Below are 19,467 nucleotides of genomic sequence, written 5' to 3' on the forward strand. Positions count from 1 at the left end.
TGATATAAAATACAGCCTCATTATTACAGCTGTTACCACGGTGATATAAAATACTGCCTCATTATAGCTGTTACCACGGTGATATAAAATACTGCCTCATTATTACAGCTGTTACCGCGGTGATATCAAATACAGCCTCATTATTACAGCTGTTACCACGGTGATATCAAATACAGCCTCATTATGACAGCTGTTACCGCGGTGATATCAAATACAGCCTCATTATTACAGCTGTTACCACGGTGATATCAAATACAGCATCATTATTACAGCTGTTACCGCGGTGATATCAAATACAGCATTATTATGACAGCTGTGACCGCGGTGATATCAAATACAGCATTATTATGACAGCTGTTACCGCGGTGATATCAAATACTGCCTCATTCAACATCATTCAAATGGAAACAGAAAATGTTTTTAGATGATCAAGTAATTCTTAGTTAATTAGTCACTAATCAGTTACTAATCAATTAATCACGTATCAATTATTTAATACAGTTCTCATCTTACCAGAAGAACTGGAGCTGTAAATTAATCAATGATGGATTATTCATCTGATCTAATAATCTGAATTTGTCTCCTCTGTCCAATCACGTAACTTTCACATCCAATGACGAGCAAAAATAAACAGGAAAAAGAAAAGCTGAAGGTCACATTTCAGTTTGTGTGTTGTGATGTCATGATGTCATGAGAGTAGTGAGCACCAACAAGGACAAACACACACAAACGAAATTAGAGTTTAGAACTTTCAACATAAATTACTGAAACAGATACACAAACTGTTTTTCATTTGTACGATTGTCATTGTATAAAATAAACATGTTAACAACATATTTACAACAATATTAACATTATAAAGGAGTTTTTGATTAGTGTCAATAAAAACAGACTCATGCTAAAATCCGTGGCACGTCCTGTCAGAGGTTTAAAAAAAAAAAGGGGGGGGGCTTATATCACAGTTCATCAGAGGAAACAGGTGTGAACAGAAACCAGGAGCATGCCTGAGTCAGGTCACCTGACAGTTCCTGAGAGTTCCTGACCATCTCCCTGAGACGTTTAGCAAACGTTTGGTTTTCGTTGTTGACGTGACGACAGATTTTTCACTTCACTTGTGTTTGATGTCATTTGATTTGTAGCAGTCGAGGCTCTGATCCAATCGGCATCCAGAAGAAAACAAATGAGCAGACGACGTTCTTCATTTTAACATTCAGTCAGCTGATCTGTGATGTCACACAACACTAAAATAAATGTAGGATAAAATCATGTCATTTTCAGTATGTAGAAATAACAAGATTTGGATTTAAATCAGCTGATGATCTAACGACAGAGTTGTTTCTTCTATATAATAAAAACAATTATCTGTATATACATATATAATAACAATCTATATATACATGTGTATATATATATATACACATGTATATCATAATAATCATTTGTATATCATGATAATAATACTCTGTATACAGGTATAAAGCAATCTGTATATGTTTGTATATCATAATATACAATCATAATATATTCATGAAGACTACATATAGCCACTGTTGTTTTTTGTATGTTCAAATGTTATTATTAAAAGAGTGCGTGTGGAAGTAAGTGAGAGGTTTTGTTTTTGCCATGGTATCAAATTGGGCATCGAGAATCGTATCATGGTGTATTGACTAATAAATATTTTGTATTGTGACATCCCTAAATCTGTTTATACATGTATATAATAATAATCTGTATATGCATATTTCTCAAAATAAACTTAATCTGTAAATTTACGTATATAATACAAATCTGTATTTACATGTATATATGACACAAAAAAAAAACAGTGAAACAGACATTCAGAAGACATTTGTTGTTGACATCATCATCATCACATTAGACAAACTTAAGTCGCCCTTTTATTTTGAAATAAAAGTGTTTGGATCGTCAAAAAAGGTAACAGGAAGTGATGACAGAGAGACTCTCCACCATGTTGTTCTCCAGGTTCAAGAGCTGCTCATCAGTCTGACACTCACCTGCAGCCAGAGGTCACCTGAGCGTCCAACAAATCAACTGAGCACCTGGAGGTCACCTGAGCACCCGGCAGGTCACCTTAGCAGGAGTCCCTGCTCCATCCTGATAGGCCCTATGTCTCGTCATAGGCTTGACTCTTTAGGCAAGTAGTCCACGTTGGTTACCATGGTGACAACCGTGACAATCTCCTCGGGCATCGTGGCATTCGTCTGTCGCTGCATCTGTACGATTCGCTCCTCCACGCAGCCGGCCGACAGTCGGGCCTCCGCCTCATGGTCCCAGCATTCCTCGATGGTCTCACACAACAACACCAGACCCTGCAGAACAATAACAACAAAATCTGTCGTCAACTCAACACCTGTCAACAACAACATCTCTCAACAGCACAATAGCTTTCAAAACCACACACAACAACAACAACACAACACCATGGGCCTGTACTATGAAGTGAGGGAGTAACTTTGTGGTTAACCGATACTACGAAAGGAGGTTAGGTCTAACCCGCGGTATGATGCCTTGTAGGGTTAGGTACCGACCGAATTACGTCGGTACTACCGAGTCACGTGAACTCAATCAGTGCCAAGCCATGCACAGCTTCACTAAGTCCACTGACGGTGATCAAATGGTCTTTTTCAAACATGTTTGGATGGACAAAAGTAGTCAGTTTTGTTCTGTATCTAGCAGCTCTGTCAGTAATTTACTGCTCCTCTCTGTGTCTATCATTCACGCAGCACACTGCGCCAAACAAATCCAGCCACCATCTCCTCCAGCTTTACATACATCGACTTAGTTTACAGATTCTGTTGTCTGAGTTTACACATGTGTCTGATCACACTGTTTGTGTGTGTGAATGTGTCAGTGCGACAGATGAGCTGAATTATGAATGAAGCAGCTCTGAAGAAAGATTTAACTCATAAAGAAAAGTATCAATCATCATGTGATGATCAGTGTTGATATTGTGGCGTCATTTCAAACAAATCCACATTTAAACTGGAGAGAGAGAGAGAGAGAGAGAGCGAGCGAGAGACTCACAGCATGGTTCTTCCAGCACTCTCTGAGCGTCGGTCTCAGCTTATTGTGGACGACAACATCCTGCATGTCCTCCAGAGTCGGATGTTGACCCACCTCCTCCTCAAACGGCAGCATGTACTCATTCACCGGACCTGGACCAGAGACAGGGGGGACCGTCAGAGTTCAGAACACAAGGAGAACAGGGGCCTTTACTACAAAGCAAGTTCAATGCGGCTAAATTCAAATCCTGGTTAACTCTAATAAGTCTGGCTTATTTAAGTGAGAGATCTATTCCATGAGTCTGGCTTGAATTAATTCCTGCTCAGTCACCATGGTAACTCATACTTCAGAGCCAGCCTGCACGGTACCAGTATAATGGTCTAGCTATGTTTAACTGTGTCTCAAAGAAAGTCACGAACAAGTTGTTCCATCCAAAAAAAATAAAAGTTTCTCTCACAATCTGTTAGTTTGTCAAAGTTTAGTTGAACAGTTTATTAGTTACCTCTTTCAAGCCGTGAACAAAAGAAATGAAAACATCCCCATGACAAAGAAGACTGTTTGAATTTATTCTGACATCTCTCTAACTTCTGTTTCTCAGACTTCAATTTAATTTTCAGTTTCTTGTTCTTTGATACCGAGGAGAAGATGCCTTTTATAAATAGAACAGACAAAGGTGTTCAAGTAGCTGATGAAGTTTCTGGTAATAAAAATATAAACCTAATCACTTCATTTATTACTGAAGTGATTCCGTTCTGCAGTAATAAGTTATATTTAAAGACGTGTGTAAAACTTGAGTGATTTGGTGTGAACTCTTTCTTCCTGTGGTTCTGTAGCTGCAGATAAAGTCAAACTGGCTCCATCTTCCTACAAACACAACTCTAGATTTTAAATCATGAATCACTTCAGCATGTTGTGACTCTGCAGGAACATTGTGTTTCACTGAGATATAAAGGACTTGTGTTAGTGAGGATCATCACAGACTCAAACCTGTGGAGTTAAACAAGTCAAGGGTTAAGGGTTAGACCTAACCTCCTTTTGTAGTACCGGTTAACCACAAACCCTCGGTCCTGGGATGCCCCCTTGACTTGTAATTTATAACATGTTTTAAGCTTAAAAGTTTGCTACCGGAAGTGGCGATGCTAGAGGAAGTAGCGATGCTAACACGCACCCCGCGCGTACCCTTGGGTGAGACCTTGTGTGCAGTGTTTCCGGTGTGTGCGTGCAAGGTGAACGTGGCTCCAGAGCCTACATCCAGGACATGGTCAAACCTTACACCCCAGCCTGGCCAATCAGCTTCTCCCTCACTGCGAGTGACAGCTGCCACTCAACAAAACCACAACTGTTTCCTGTCCTGGCTCCTAAATGGTGGAATGCGCTCCCCATTGACATCAGGACAGCAGAAAGTCTACACATCTTCCACCGCAGACTAAAGACACATCTCTTCAGACCACACCTTGGTTAAGAAGATGGTCTAAGTCAAGTTGCACTTATATGTTGCACTTACTTATAGCACTTTGTAGTTTGGCTTTTTTGAAGAAAATTGTACTTTCTTGATTCTTGTTGTTCTGAGTTTGTACCCTCATGGTTGATGCACTTATTGTGAGTCGCTTTGGATAAAAGCGTCAGCTAAATGAAATGTAACGTAATGTAAATGATAAGCAATGTAACCTGCTCCAGAGCAGGTTAGCTGTTCAGCAGAAGTTACCATGTTGATTTACTGCGATAAGAAGGGAATTAAACCTGAAGTTACCCGATAATAACACATCCTGCTTCATAGTACAGGCCCCCAGATCTGAAAGGTTCTCCAGCAGCCTGTATGCGAGTGTTGAGTGTTACCGTCAGCAGCCTTGCAGCGAGCAGCGAGCTCCCACAGCACCAGACCGACAGCATACATGTCGATCCTGAGGAAGGCATCTCTCTGGAAGTTGATCGCCCCCTCCAGGACCTCAGGGGCCATGTACCTCCTGGTCCCCACCTGAAACACACAATGAAAAGTGATTCAAATCTCCTGCCGAGGGCGACAAGACCTCTGACTGATAAAGAAGTAAACAGTTTCTGCAGGTAAGGAGCGGATTAGTTCATCAGTTGAAGTCCAAGTCATTCCACAGTCTGAGGACCTTTTTTATCACAGCGCCTCCACTCTGTAGAAAAATCTGTCTTAACAACACATTTTGAAAAGTGAGTTTTCAGCTGGTGTTTTATTTAATTTTGTTTTTACTTTTGTATTTGAGCTCAGATGCTGTGTGATCTTCAAGTTGCATTAATTTTGTTTTTGCCGTCAATTTATTATTTGAACTTTTAAAGCACCTTGTTACTGTGTTTCGAACGGTGCTATATAAATAAAGTTTATTATTCTTAAGAATAATAATAGAAATAACTTTATTTGTATAGCAGTTATCTAAACAATGTTATAAAGAGCTTCACAAAAAAATCCATGGCAAAAAGAAGAATGAATTATAATAAAAGGTATTCAATTCAGTTCAATATTAATCATAACATAAGAACTTAAAGTAAAAAAAAAGTGAATTGAGAAGAGGGGCGGCTGAGGGTTGGGGGCTCGAATCCCAGCCCATGCCCAAGTGTCCTTGTCCTGACATGTGTCGAATGTAAAGAGAGCTCAGGAACAGTCCATCATCATGTTTCAGCTCTGTCAGGTTGTTATAATGAGAATTATAAGAGTTGTTCAGGTATGTCTTGCTCTTAGTTCTGCTGCTGTAGGTCTAGAATGTCAGAGGACACATGACACACTTCTCTTCCTCTTCATTACATTAATGTCTCATCAATACATAAAATGAATTCCCTGCTTCACCTTGTGCTTCATCACTGCAGGTCCAGGATCGAGGACAAATCGTAGATCATGATGGTGGATAATGATTATAACCAGATGACGTAGATAAACAATATAACTGTCAGACCTTTTCTTTTTCTATAAAAACTTTAAACATTGATTCACGTCTTCATTTGTGTTAAACTCTTTTCTCATTAATTTTGGAAATCTAGTTATTTTGTCTTGTCCTGAGACAGGAAATGATGTCACCTCTTTCCTGTAAATTGTTTGTCATTTTACTCTGATTCAAATTTATGAATATGAGGCGATACAAATAAAACTTGATTGAGTGATTGATTGATATCTTTGGTTCAGTCCTATTAGTTTACATGTGTTGACTTCCTGTTTGATAACAGTCATTGTCTCCTGGTCAGACGAGACCCTCTGGGTTTGATTGGCAACTTTTATCAAATGATAAGCAGCAGCTGGTTAGTGGGGGGCATTCTCTCAGGTGAACTCACCTGTCCGTGGGTGTCTCCTGGAGACTTTCCCGCCTCAAACCTGAGAGCAAGGCCGAAGTCAGCAATGCAGGCGCTCAGGTCGGACTTCAGCAGAACGTTCTTACTCTTAAAGTCCCTGAAAAAACACACATGGTGAAACATCCTGTCTGACACAACTCTCTCTACAGCCGAGTGTATCTGTGTGTAGCTGTGTGTACTAGTGTATACCAGAGTGTACTAGTGTGTACCAGAGTACCAGTGTGTCGTATGTAAGTGTGTGTACCTGTGTGCGATGGCGGGCTTGTGTCCGTCCTTGTGTCCAGGTATGTCTTGGTGCAGGTAGGCGAGACCTCTGGACATGGACTGAGCGATGACACACAGCTCAGACCAGGAGAGAACGTTTGCCTTCAGGTAGTCGGTTAGAGAACCCTAAACACGGAACACAGAACATGTCATGTGACCGACTGGTGAACGTCACATCATCAGAACATTTTCTTTCATTAAGAAAAAAATGTAATGTTACTTTAATAAGTAAAATTACTAGACACACAGTTACAGACAAACCGTTACAGACAGAGAGTTACAGACAGTTACAGACACACAGTTTCAGACACACAGTCTCAGACACACAGTCTCAGACAGTGAGTTAAAGACCGTTACAGACATACACACAGTTAAAGACACAGTTAAAGACAGACAGAGAGTTACAGACAGTTACAGACACACAGAGATACACAGTTACAGACAGGCAGTACAGACAGTTACAGACAGTCACAGACACAGTTGCAGACACACAGTTGCAGACAGAGAGTTACAGACATACAGTTACATACAGACAGTTACACAAAGACATTTACAAATTATGAAATGTCTCATTAATTACAGTAAAATACACATTATAAATTAATTTAAATAAAAAAAAACACAAATTCAAAAAAATACTTTATTCTTAAAAGTAGATTTATCTTCTGTAGCACGTGTTTGTGTGCGTCCTGCATATCAAGATGGCGGCGCCAAGGACACAGCGGCCCCTCCGGCTAACGCCAACAGTGCTGGTTTGTGTATTCGTGAAGTTTGTCTCACTCATTTGAGCTATGATCGTGGGACCCTCCTCTACCTGGGTTCAGGTAACACCAAATAGAGCCACTGGAATGATCAGCCCTTGCACTGGTGCGCCTAACCTTTTCATTTAGGTGCACCACCGCATATTTTAGGTGCACCCAATATTTCATTTTCAGCGTCGCTTCCCATAGAAATAGGTAAATCCATATCTAATTGCATATTATTGTAATACAGGAGTAAAGGCATGGAAAAATGTTTATTTTAATCACAGAGCACTAAACTAAAAATTGTGATGATAAAACAAACTTAAAGTGCTGGTTTTTAAGTGGTTGAAAAATTCAAATAAATAGATAAACCAAACAAATATAACTCAAACAAAAGGAGCAGTAGATGATTTCACACTCTTTCGTGTCATGTCTGTGTCTCTATCAATCATAAATGAAATGTACATGGAATCCGCGATCTTGAGAGACGTCTATTTATTAATGAGTCAGCAATCACTCTGATGAACTGTGTGTATGCAGTGTCGTTGGCGTAGGTCGGGTTGACTATTAACCCGTTCTTTTTCATGAGGATTATCAGTGATTAGAATTTAGTGAAGGGCAACTCCTCTTTTGCTATATTGTAAGCAGTGTTAAATTTGATCATCATTTCTGATTCCTCACTTCTTTGATTTGCCGCTGCCTGGCGCTGAAACGCTGCTGTGAGAGGAGCTGCTGCGTCAGCAACGCATCTGTCACAACACAAGGTGTGCCTTTTAGACGTTGTGCTTTTTTAGGGTTTCAATTCTGAATGTTGATGTTGAAACAGCAAAAGCACTTTTCCGCGCAATGCGAAAGGCATAGTTTTAAATGTTCTTGTTTTTAGTAGGCTCTGGATCTTGATCAGGCTCTGAATCGGATCAGAATCAGAAATACTTTATTGATCCCAGGGGGAAATTGTTTATTGTTCCAATAGCTCCATGCAAGATTAGAAATTAGAAGTATAAGCTTATAAGATTTACAAAATATATAAAATAAAATATGTACAATATGCGCATTCTGTACATTGAGTGTTTATTATAAGCATGGATATGTCCGACATTGCTGGCATTGAAATGAGTCCAGTCGGTTGACTCAGTATCTGACACTCAGAGGGTCTGACACTCAGAGTGAGGAGTTGTGTAGTTTGATGGCCACGGGCAGGAATCACTTCCTGTGGCGCTCTGTGTGTCAATGTTTGTCAAAGGCAAATGTCCAAACACCCAGTTGTTTTTTAATAAAAAAAATCATTTTTGGGACCTGATAATTTTCAGGCGCACTGGTGCAACCAATTAAAATATTTAGTCGCACTCCTTAGGAGCCCTGTGTGGTTTGAGATTTGAAAAGCGTAGTGAAAACGCATAGTGAGGACAACTGAGAAGATCATAGGAGTCTATCTCCCCACCATCCAGGACATTTTCAAAACACGATGCAAATCCTCTTCCATCATGAAGGACCCACTGTTTGTCCCACTGCCATCAGGCAGAAGGTTTAGCAGTATCAGAACCAAAAACCACAAGGTTCTGTAACAGCTTCTTTCCCCAAGCTGTCAAGACTCATTAACACCCTGTTGCAATCCACCACATAGTGCCCCCCCACACACACAATTTTACACATTGGCCTGTGAGAAATGCCATTTCGTTGTAGTGTGTAGAATGAAGTGACATTGAGTGGTGAAGTTGCATGTTGCAGCTGAATAACCCTCACCTTCCAAACATGAAAGAGAACCTGTGGTAGCTTCAGTTGTCCTAAAAACTCAAAAGATTATTAAGTTTGTCCATTTTGGGCAAAAGTGAAAAACACAGCGGCCTCCGTAGAGACGACATGCTCCTGATGTAAATATTAGGTATTTAAATATAAAGGGCTCATTCAAGGATGAAGAAAAAAACAGTTCTTACAATTTAGGTGATTACACACTATTGAAGGGGTCACTGTGTGTGCTTCCCCTCCTGCCCCGAAGGGGTCAGCGTTACCTTGTCGTGGAAGGCGGTGATGAGCCAAAGCTCCGTGACCATGTGACTTCCTCTTCTCTCAGCACCGATGAAGTGCAGCAGGTTTTCATGTCTCATCCCGTTCATGTTGTAGATCTCCAACTCGTTCTGCCATGACGGTTTGTCCTGGACACAGAGAGGTCAAAGATCAAAACAACTCCCTGTAACCACGCAGTCCATCATCTGAACACAGGTTGTTAGCATGAGCTAACAGCTGCTTCACCATCTTCATCAATGGTCATCAGACGTTCCTCAGAGGAACAGAGTGGAGAAGGAGCATGAGCTTGTATGATCGTGTTTAGAACCAGAGGTTGCTCTGCAGACTAATATCAGTAACAGAGTTTGATCCTGGAGGTGGAGATCATGTGACCTTTCAGGCTGATTGAAGGGCAGACGCTCTGTCACCTTCTGGACCATCTGTAGGAGTTTCACTGAGCATGAAGAGAGGAGCAGGAGAGCCTCCATGGTGGAACACTGAGACCAAGTACAGACTGGCATACATGGAAGTTTGAACTCAGCAGTACAAACTCCTATGGACAAGGGGATGTGGTACAGTCATGAAGAACAGCAGCGGCAGACTTGTTGACATCACAGGCCCAATCCCATTTCACCCCTTGGCCCTTTTCCTTCGTCTTGCGTTCAGGTGTAGGCTGTCCCAATACCTGTTAGGACGGAGGGGTGGGGCCGAGGGGAGGGGCCAAGGCTCCATAGCCTCCAAACGTACCCAGAATGCCTTGCGAATCACCGGCAAGCTGGGAGAGAGACCCACAAATGTAGTATTTTCTCCATTAATAAGGATTTAAAAATTACGATACTGATGTAATATCTTAGTTTAATATCATTCCAATGTATGATGGTCACTTTTTTCACAACAACCGTAAACAAAAATAAAGATCGGGAGCGCGGTAGCATTAGCATGCTAGCGATCTTTTTTTGCATGATTGCTTATTTTCGCATCGACTACTGATGACGTGTAGGGTTTACGCGACTACTACTGATGATGTAACGGCTTCTTGAAGGGCTGTCCCAATTCGTAGGGGAGGATTTCAACCACTACCCTCGTGACTCCGTTTCAAGGGTTAGGGTTAGGATTGTCTCTGCTCGTCTTCAGAGTACTGCGGTTATTTTCACTGTAATATGTATTTAAAATAAAACGAAACCCAACCCTACACCTTCTACACTTACATAACAATTAATGTAGTTCCATATTTTATCAAATCTATATTTGATTTTTAATTAATTAATTAATTAACATTATTTGTCAGCAGCTGTTCCTAGTGCGGTAAATCTACTGGGTAATTCTAAGTTGTGTGTAATATTTACTCCATCCTTATAAAATGGTTAATAAAAATGGATTTACATAAAAACAGGTTTACATTATAACCTTATGATGTTAGCAGTTAGTTTAGGGCTATAACATTACTATACTATGTTTACTTTAGGTCTACTAAATAAACTGCCAATTACAGGGGGGGGGGATTAATAGTTTAAGAATATTGACACATACAGGTATTGGCACATCAGCGACATTCCTCATACCTGCTGTTTGTCTTCTTAGCAGTCATCAAGAGGATAACAGGCCTTGTAGAGTTAGATACACAAACATCACTATACATTCATGGTATAAGCAGCTGTACCTCATCATTAGTTATTAGCCAGGATATTTTTTTAAAGAAAAGGATATACCATGAATATGAAACGGTAATCATGTAGGCTACAGTATCTTTTTGACCGCTACATCCTGGCCTGTTGAGCACGGTGCCCAGATAACGGTTGCGGTAGGAAGGAATGTCTAGTACTGTTAAACCAGCCACGCTACTCGGATGATATATCCTCTCCTGGATGGACGTTTGACGTTGATGCTTATTTACGTTACATCCCCATACATACACACTCATACACCGGCTCCTACTGTGTCGCGCTGATAAAAGCAAGTGAGCATGTTCAAAACAACCCAGCTCACAGTGCGAGAAGAGCAGGTAAGCTCGCCTTAAACGCAGTTTAATATGGCAGCTTTATTCAAAGCTAAAGGCGTCAACAGTGCTAGAAGCATGTAGCCTGTAAGCTAGCTGCGTTTGTTTTCTGTTGTTGTGAGTTGAATGAGAGTTGAGCTAATGAAAACGTCCGAGCAAAATTTAGGGTCTGTTTTGATAAATAGACCGTATATTTGAGGTGTAAACAACAATATTTTTGCCTAAAAACATTTTAAAACTACAATTTGTAAAATAGCAGTAGTATTTCGAAAATTATAACTTACAGTTGTGTATTTTCTCCTCCGCCATTGCCGCTTGAACCGAAATGCATTCTGGGTTACGTAGCTGCCGAAGTCCACACAGAGCACCACCAGATGCATCCACGATGGGTGGAGCAAGTTAACATCCGGGCATTTGACTGCACTTGACTATATGCAGACTTTTGAATTGGAACAGTACTTGGGCTGTGACTGATGACGTTCTGTTAGTCCACAGGTACAGTTAAGTACGCAGATTGAGAGAGGCCGTGATTCAGGTCACACGAGTTCTCTCATGTTGTTTAGAACAAAAAGTCTCCACCTGGAGACAGATGCATCATGGTCCGAGAAGATCAGCTGCTTGTCAAACATGATCTCACCTCAGCTGAGGTGAGACCTGATGACAAGACTGATGATGATGTCATGAAGATTTCAAAGAGTTAAGGTTTAGATGAAGGTGACGTCATCATGTGACAATGTCAGAGACGAGCTGAAGGTCAAATCTAGACCGTGAGGTCGTCTGGTGACAATGACACATACAGTTCAGTGTCTTCTGCATACAAACTGATAAAAGAAACCACAGAGTCAAGAGACAGTAACACAGTACTGACCTGTATTTGGAAGATTTTGACAGCCACATATTCACTGAGCAGCTGCGCCTTCCACACGCAGCCGAAACGCCCCCTGGATTTGATCTCCAGTAACTGCAGGGGCTTTTGACCAAGGATGGGGGAGGGGGGAAAGGGTCCAGGGTCCTGAAAGAAGAACAACACAGTGATTGACGGTAGCAGGACACAGGGACATCTGTCCATCTGTACAACAACAACAACGACGACGACATCATCAGTACTGAGTAGGGTTGGGCTGACAGGCAGTATGATGATGAGCCAAGAGCTGTTCCGCAGCGCAACTGCAGCCAGGCCGCAAGAGAACAAAAATGAAGGATCGGTTTATTCTATTTATTAGCCTGTAACAGCTCCTTGCGCCGGATTTTTAAATCGTGATGGTTTGCACCTGCCTCTCAGGGGGTTAGTCTATTTGTATCGCAAAACTGACGATTAAAACTTACCTACAGAAGGAAGTCAGTGAACTCTCCTTTTCTCTTCTATTCCTATCTCAAACAAATAGCCTCCTAATTGTTATATTGTTGTTACTAACCCTTTTTCACAATGCCCCACCCCATGGCATTGTCAATCGCAATGTTTCACTGCATACATACGTATGCCAGTTAGGTTGACATCACCCAACCCTAACACAGAGCATTGAAAAAAACAACACCTGTGGCAGATGATCACAGGCGAGTGTTTTTTCTAAATAAAAGTCCTGTCAGGTTGCAGGTGGAAGCTCATGATGCAAAAGTAATCTCATGATAAAATAAAAGCCGTAATGGATCTGGAAGGAAGCGAAGTTTGATCCTCTTACCTCTATCATTATGTGAAAGGCGTGCTGGGAGGTTGAGAGACAAACAGTTTACACAGTCAGACAGAGAGAGAGAGACAGAGAGAGGTGACAGTATTCAAAGAGACCAGGGACTGGACATCACCTGTGTGTCTGTGTGTCTGTGTGTCTGTGTGTCTCTGTGTGTGTGTGTGTGTCACACCTGTGTGGGCACTAGTACAGGTGGGTAGGCCAGCTTGTGGTGCCGGTACATCCAAAAGGAAAAGAGGACAATGGCGGTGACAGCCATGATGGGAACCAGTGAGTACATGAGCGTGGACAGCAATGGAGGTGGAGACGTCACTGGTTTGTTCGTCGCTACGGAAACACACCGCAACAAATCGAATTTTAAAAAGTACATCACAAACTGCAGCATCAATCTAACAAATTTTGTCAAAATGAAATACAGGTCGACTGCATGAGAATAAAGTTTTGAGTCTTTTATAAACATTTTCCATAAAGGTAACTCTTATTCCACTTTGATCTTCATGACGTTGATGAACAGAATCACTAAACTGAACAAACACAAACACACAGACAGCTAACAGGTGTGTCTTACTGGGTGGCCAGCTGATGTTGGGGCTATAGAAGAACTTGTCGTTACACAAAATGCCATCACAACAGCAGAAGAAGACTTCAGGACCATCTTTCTTTTCCACACACTCGCTCCTGTCAGCAGAAGAAGAAAACAATGAAATGTAAGACTGTTTTCATCCCAAAGCTGCATTACAGAAACACTGACTTCAACAAACCCGCTAGACTGCCTCACATACACAGCTCATGGGTGAAGAATCATTTAAAGTTCTAATATCAGGAAAATATTTAATATTATTAATAATGTTGGTTTGTGTTTAGAGCGTCAGTGAGACGAGAACAGCCAATCTTGCAGTGTTGGATTTTTTCTTTGCAGATGAAACAGATACTTCGGAAATCCCTGTGTTTTATCACTTGGAACAATGAATAACAAAGTTGACTGACAACTTTCTTTCAGCTGAAAATTAACTATAAAGTGACTATGCAGTGTTTCCCCTAGGATGGAGTTGTAGCAGCGGAAATGAAGCGCACTGCTTTAATTAGGGCATTTGGAATAATGTTTATATTATAGAAACATTATTTACTATCAAAACTATGTACAGTCATAATAATAAATACCAAAGATTAAGTGAAAAAAAATGAAAAATTGTATATAGATACAAATAAAATAGTTTTAAAACAAAATAATTATTACCTATACATTACAAAATAATGCTAGCAAAAAACACAAAACTAAAATTGCATAAATGCTAAATCTTGACCTTCTTGATGCAAAGTCATCAATTGCATCGTTCTGCCAAGCAGTTGCCTGGTTAATACTAATCACAGAAATAGCGTTCCTGTGGAGCACAATTTAGTGGCATATAATGAGGATTATGCTCATTTAGACTGACTGTTGTCTGAAGGTTGAGTGCAACTGTCCTACTGACATTACCTGTTATAACAGTTGACGTCATCCAGCCAGCAGCCCTGCTTCACCACCTTCACAGCTCCAGAGACGTTCTTCCAGGTGGCGAAGCAGTGCAACCTCTTATCTTTTTCCCCAGAGCAGGTTATCACTCTGCTGATGTTCCCCCGACCATCCAACGCCGAGGAAGATGAGGAGGAAGAATTAGGGCTGTAGTTGTAGTGGACACACTTCTGAGTCTCTGAACGACCCAAAATGGCACCTGAGGAGGAGACAGAGTCCATCAGAGTCTGGACTCACCTGCTTCTTCATGTGAACTGATCAGAGCTGTCAGCCAATCACTAAAGGTTATCTGAAATAAAGCAGGTTTGATAGAGGAGCGTCACTGTTAACAACCATGATGTCTGTGCTTGTACCTGTATCTTTGTGAGGACCATTTTGAGAATAGACCTTCTGAGGACATTTTAGCAGGCTTTGGTATGAGAATCCCCTCAATCTCGGTCAGAACAGTCCTGAGTACTTCTTAGGTCATTGATTGGGCACCTGGAGTGTTTGTTTCCAGGAATGGATCTCTCTTTCCCAACACCCACCCAATAGGGGAGCATTAGGTGGATTAAAACAGAACTGAATCTGTTCTTTTGCGATTTTGAGCTTGGAGGTCAGGCTGCAATGCAGCGAAGGCCTCTTTCAGTTCCCGCTCTGCACCCCTAAAGTTGGTTCCCTGATCTGATACGAGTTCCAAGGGTTTCCCTCTACGAGGCATTTAAATATGATCTCCCACCTCCAACCATCTAATATTGTCCATATTTCGGTGATATGAGATTGTTTCAAAATGATGACACTAATATTATTTATCACAATAATTTCTGGGACAATATATCATCCAACAATTTGTTATGACAGGCCTACCTTCATATTTTTAATATTGCACCAACTAAGAGGTTTCCTTGTTCAGTTTACAGCTTTAGTTCTGAGAATTTCTTTCATATCCAAGCAAAATTGATATTGTACAATGGAATATCCCTAACTGAATCCATATTGAAGTGAATCAAATCTGAAAACGAAATGAATCAAGACCTTGTGAATCGGAATCAAATCGATTTGGGTAATCAGTGGCGATACCCAGGCCTAATCAGCATTTACTTAAAGTAACTAAAGTAAAAGTGCAGAAGGGGGTTAGAATAATATGACAGGAGAAAATGATTAAATCTGATGTCAGAGGGTCCCTGCATGTGGACACAGTGGAGGACCTGATTAGAATCCGTCTCGAGGGAACTAGCTTGGAGGAGTTTGATGTCAAGAAGGCTGAACAGATGAGGTTCAGTCAGAGCAAAACATTTATCAGTAAAACAGTTAAGATAGTGGTGCGCCGAAATTTTGTGCTGGTGCTCCTAAAATGTTCAGAAAGGAGCACGAATGCTACTAGTGGAAAAGTAAGGCTGGAGCCCTGGATAATATTCAAACATTTTTTCAATTCAATTTTATTTGTATAGCGCCAATTCATAATATACATTCTCAATATTCTAACATAATCGTGCAAGTTCACCCTTTCAAAGAGCAATTAACTTAATTCTGAAGAATACTCAGTGTGACATTTGAATGAGAATTAGACATATTAAAATATCCTAAATAAATAAAACAAACCACACACAACCAAAACAATAAATAAAATGGACTCTGGCTATGTTGCCAAAAATGTATCTTGAATAAATATGAAACATTTGGTTTAGAATATGTGTTACCAGCTCTGTAAACAGGATGGTTATCATCAACATGAGCTTTTGATTGTATTAGGTTAGTATTCCAGCGTTTCACCTAGGATTTTGTTTGTTTGTGTGTGTGTGTCTGCTCGTCATATTTTCAATGTGTTTAAATACGAGTCTCATAAACTCTCCAGCAAATTAAACAAACACAAAGTAAACGTCAGTACTGCTTAAGTTCTAATAACTTCTAGTGTTTATTGTGTCACAACCCGGCTCTTAAGACCATGAGAAAATGTCAGACACCACGGTTAAATGTTAACAGAAGTATATTTATTAAGCCAACTGAGGATAACATTATAAAAAGCAACAAACAAGTGGAGTGTGAACCTTCTGTCGATCTGTGGTGTAGGGTTCGTGTGATGGAAGAGAAATCAACTCAAAGACAGTAACTGAGTAAAAATAAGAATATTAAGAATGGTCATAACAATAATAATACTCATATTAAATCAGAGTACTCCTCAGGAAACTGAATCTTCTGATTTTCAATGAAAGGACACATTTCACTGTCAAATGAAACCCTAACCCAATGCAGAAAGTTTTCATACACAACAAACGATGAAACACTGAATACAAACGAAGATGGATAATTGATAGTGGGTTAGGGTGACGTCTGCTAACGTCTGATCAGCAGCCGGTGGGAACGTGTGATCGGGTTCACACCTGCAGGTGTGATGGCAGCAGACTCACCTGAGGAGCAGGAGATGAGGAAAACACTGAGGAACAGTTTGCTCTCTGGTCCCATCGTGACTGACACTTTACAGCTGCTTCGACTGATGTTTGACACCGAGGGCCGGCAGCATGTTCCGGTCAGGACTCCTCACAGTCCCGGTGTGAACCACTTCACACCGGGACAACAGGTGAACCCAGGTGTGATCGGGCCAGAGCTGCAGATACAAGCCGTTAGTCTGAGGCCAGGCCTGGTAGACGAGGAGGACCAGACAAACCACCTGCTATCATCCGACTTTCAGCTCTTCTCTTCGGGATCCAGCGCACTGATCAGGCCGCTTCACGGTGGAAGGTCACTTTACGGTGTTTCCAGCGGGATTAAGCTCCAGTTGAGGCTAACCGGGGCTAAACTCGATCCAAACTCTGGTTTTAAAAAACGTTGGAGTTGAACCTGAACGGTTCATAACGTGTTGAATGTCAAATGAACATAAACCACTCAGCTGCTGTGACCCGGGATCAGAGAACCGCCAGCGGGCAGAGCCGAGCTCTCAGTCCGCCTCGGACGACCACTGCTCGGTCATCCAACAGCTAGCTGCTCCGGCTAGCCGCTGTTAGCTCCGCAGCTCACAGTTCCAGTGGAGCGGGTTTCTGGAAGAGGGACGAGCGGGACCCGCATGGATCATTCTGGCCTGAATCAACGTAAACACCGGCGGTTAGTTTTGCGGTTCTTCTCCGTCTTCACTTCCTCTCTCTCCCTCTACGACCTCAGCAAAGATGGCGGCCAGATTATTATGATTGTCTTCCATCTGTCAGGATCCTGTGAACGACACACGCAGCAGCCAATAGGCTGCGTGGAACCTGAAGCCCTCCACCAATCACGAGCGGCGTCGTGACGCAGGACGAGACACATCGACCTGCAGAGCCAGAGAGCCCCGCCCCCATTTTAGACGTACCCATTTTGACAAAAGATAACATTATTATTATTATTTTTTTTTTTTTTTATAAGTAATTTGTTGTATTTTAATGACAGTTTGGTCAGAAACAGATAAGATAAGAATTCCTTTATTAATGGAGAAATTTGCAATGTTACAGCAGCAGAAGACATCACATAAGTAGCATGCACTACTTGGGTGAAGGAATATAAAGAAATAGAAATATACAACAATATAGAACAAATATAGATTAAACCGGCATATACAGTGTAAAGAAATATATTATGTGTCAGAATATGTACAGTGAATTGATTGCACATAACGGTTTATATTGCACAGAATTTTTTTACAAATGAATATAGTACAGTAAATATTGCACAGTTGAAAAGTGTTAAAGTGACAGTCCATAGTGGTGGTGCATGTAGTTTTACTTGGAGCAGAGCTGCTTGTACAACACACCAATCACTCTGAGAGCCTGCTGGAGATCATTTTGTAGAGCAGTGCTCCTCCTGTTCCTCCTCCACAAAGGAGCAGATACTGGTCCTGCTGCATGGTTGATGCTCTTCTACTGTCCAGCTCTCCTGGTCTAACGGTCTCCTGGTGTCTCCTCCAGGCTCTGGAGACACCAACATTCTTGTGACCACAGGTATGGATGTGTCCTCCTGGAGGAGCTGGACTACCTGTGCAGCCTGATGGAGCTGCAGGTAGCTCCTCATGTTACCAGTAGTGACCAGGAGCAGAACCCAGAACTAGAAGGAGTCAGGAAGGATCTAAGAATATAATGTAGCCGAGCGTTTTGTTGTCTTATACTGTCAGGCCTCACCCGAAAAAGGACACGAGCGATGGTTATTGAATCGGGACATCACACCCGTTTATTTTCCTTCACACCTCCAAAACTTCACTCTCAACAGAACCCCCTTCCGTTAGAACCCCTTTCAAAACAAGAGTCCCAACCAACACCCTGCTTATAACAGGAACTACACATCAACCTTCTATAATAAAGCCAAATAAATAAAGCCAAAGCTAAATAAAATAGCTTACATATACATATATACTATTTCTACTCTCTTCTACTGCTCAGTCTGAACACACTGAGGAAAATCAAAGATCAGCTTCCATCATTTATGAATCAAGCTTACATGATGTGCTGTTATATCCCCACCAGAGGGCGCCATGACATCACACTACCTCCAGCTGACAGATGGGTGTCCTTTTTATCATTAGAAGAAACACACAACAGAAAAAATGTATTATAAAATGATTGGAATCCAATTATACAATAAAAGTTCAATCACATCATTCAATTCATTAAAAAGAAGAAACGGATATTATCAAGAAGTTTAATAAAAATCTAACTTCAGATTCTGGATCAAACAAAACCATGTTCTCCATGACAAGAACCTTTTATAAAAAGAACCCTCTACAACGAGAACCTTTTACAATAAAAACCTTCTACAACAAGAAACCTCCATAAGAAGAACCATCTACAATGAGAAACTGAGAAAAGTCTGTTCCATCAGTTAATAAATCTGACTTTTGTGAGAGGATGAAGATCTAAAATCGCCAAGTTCAGCATGAAAAACTGTTTGAATTTACTTTAAAGTTTATATTTTGAAATATTTTACAAATAAAAC

At 41.0% G+C, this 19,467-nt stretch overlaps 2 protein-coding genes across 8 annotated transcripts in view; one reads left to right on the forward strand and one right to left on the reverse strand.

Moving 5' to 3' along the window:
* Window positions 1–19,467, forward strand: part of LOC118120114 (abl interactor 2-like) — an 882,953-nt gene that overhangs the window by 117,305 nt on the left and 746,181 nt on the right. The window lies entirely within an intron of this gene.
* Window positions 736–17,707, reverse strand: acvr2aa (activin A receptor type 2Aa). Of its 2 annotated transcripts, XM_035174155.2 has the most exons (12): window positions 16,923–17,707; window positions 14,500–14,734; window positions 13,591–13,700; window positions 13,195–13,349; window positions 13,017–13,040; window positions 12,206–12,349; window positions 9,347–9,490; window positions 6,575–6,720; window positions 6,313–6,427; window positions 4,861–4,999; window positions 3,046–3,176; window positions 736–2,330 (listed from the first exon to the last, which is right to left on the reverse strand). In XM_035174155.2, exons 1-12 carry the CDS (start codon window positions 16,975–16,977, stop codon window positions 2,136–2,138), a joined length of 1,593 nt encoding a protein of 530 aa, XP_035030046.1. In that variant the 5' UTR covers window positions 16,978–17,707; the 3' UTR covers window positions 736–2,135. The 2 variants fall into 2 exon arrangements, with proteins under 2 accessions (XP_035030046.1, XP_035030048.1); XM_035174157.2 differs by lacking the exon at window positions 13,017–13,040.

The sequence above is a fragment of the Hippoglossus stenolepis genome, chromosome 13, assembly GCF_022539355.2.
Source record: "Hippoglossus stenolepis isolate QCI-W04-F060 chromosome 13, HSTE1.2, whole genome shotgun sequence".
NCBI lineage: Eukaryota > Metazoa > Chordata > Actinopteri > Pleuronectiformes > Pleuronectidae > Hippoglossus > Hippoglossus stenolepis.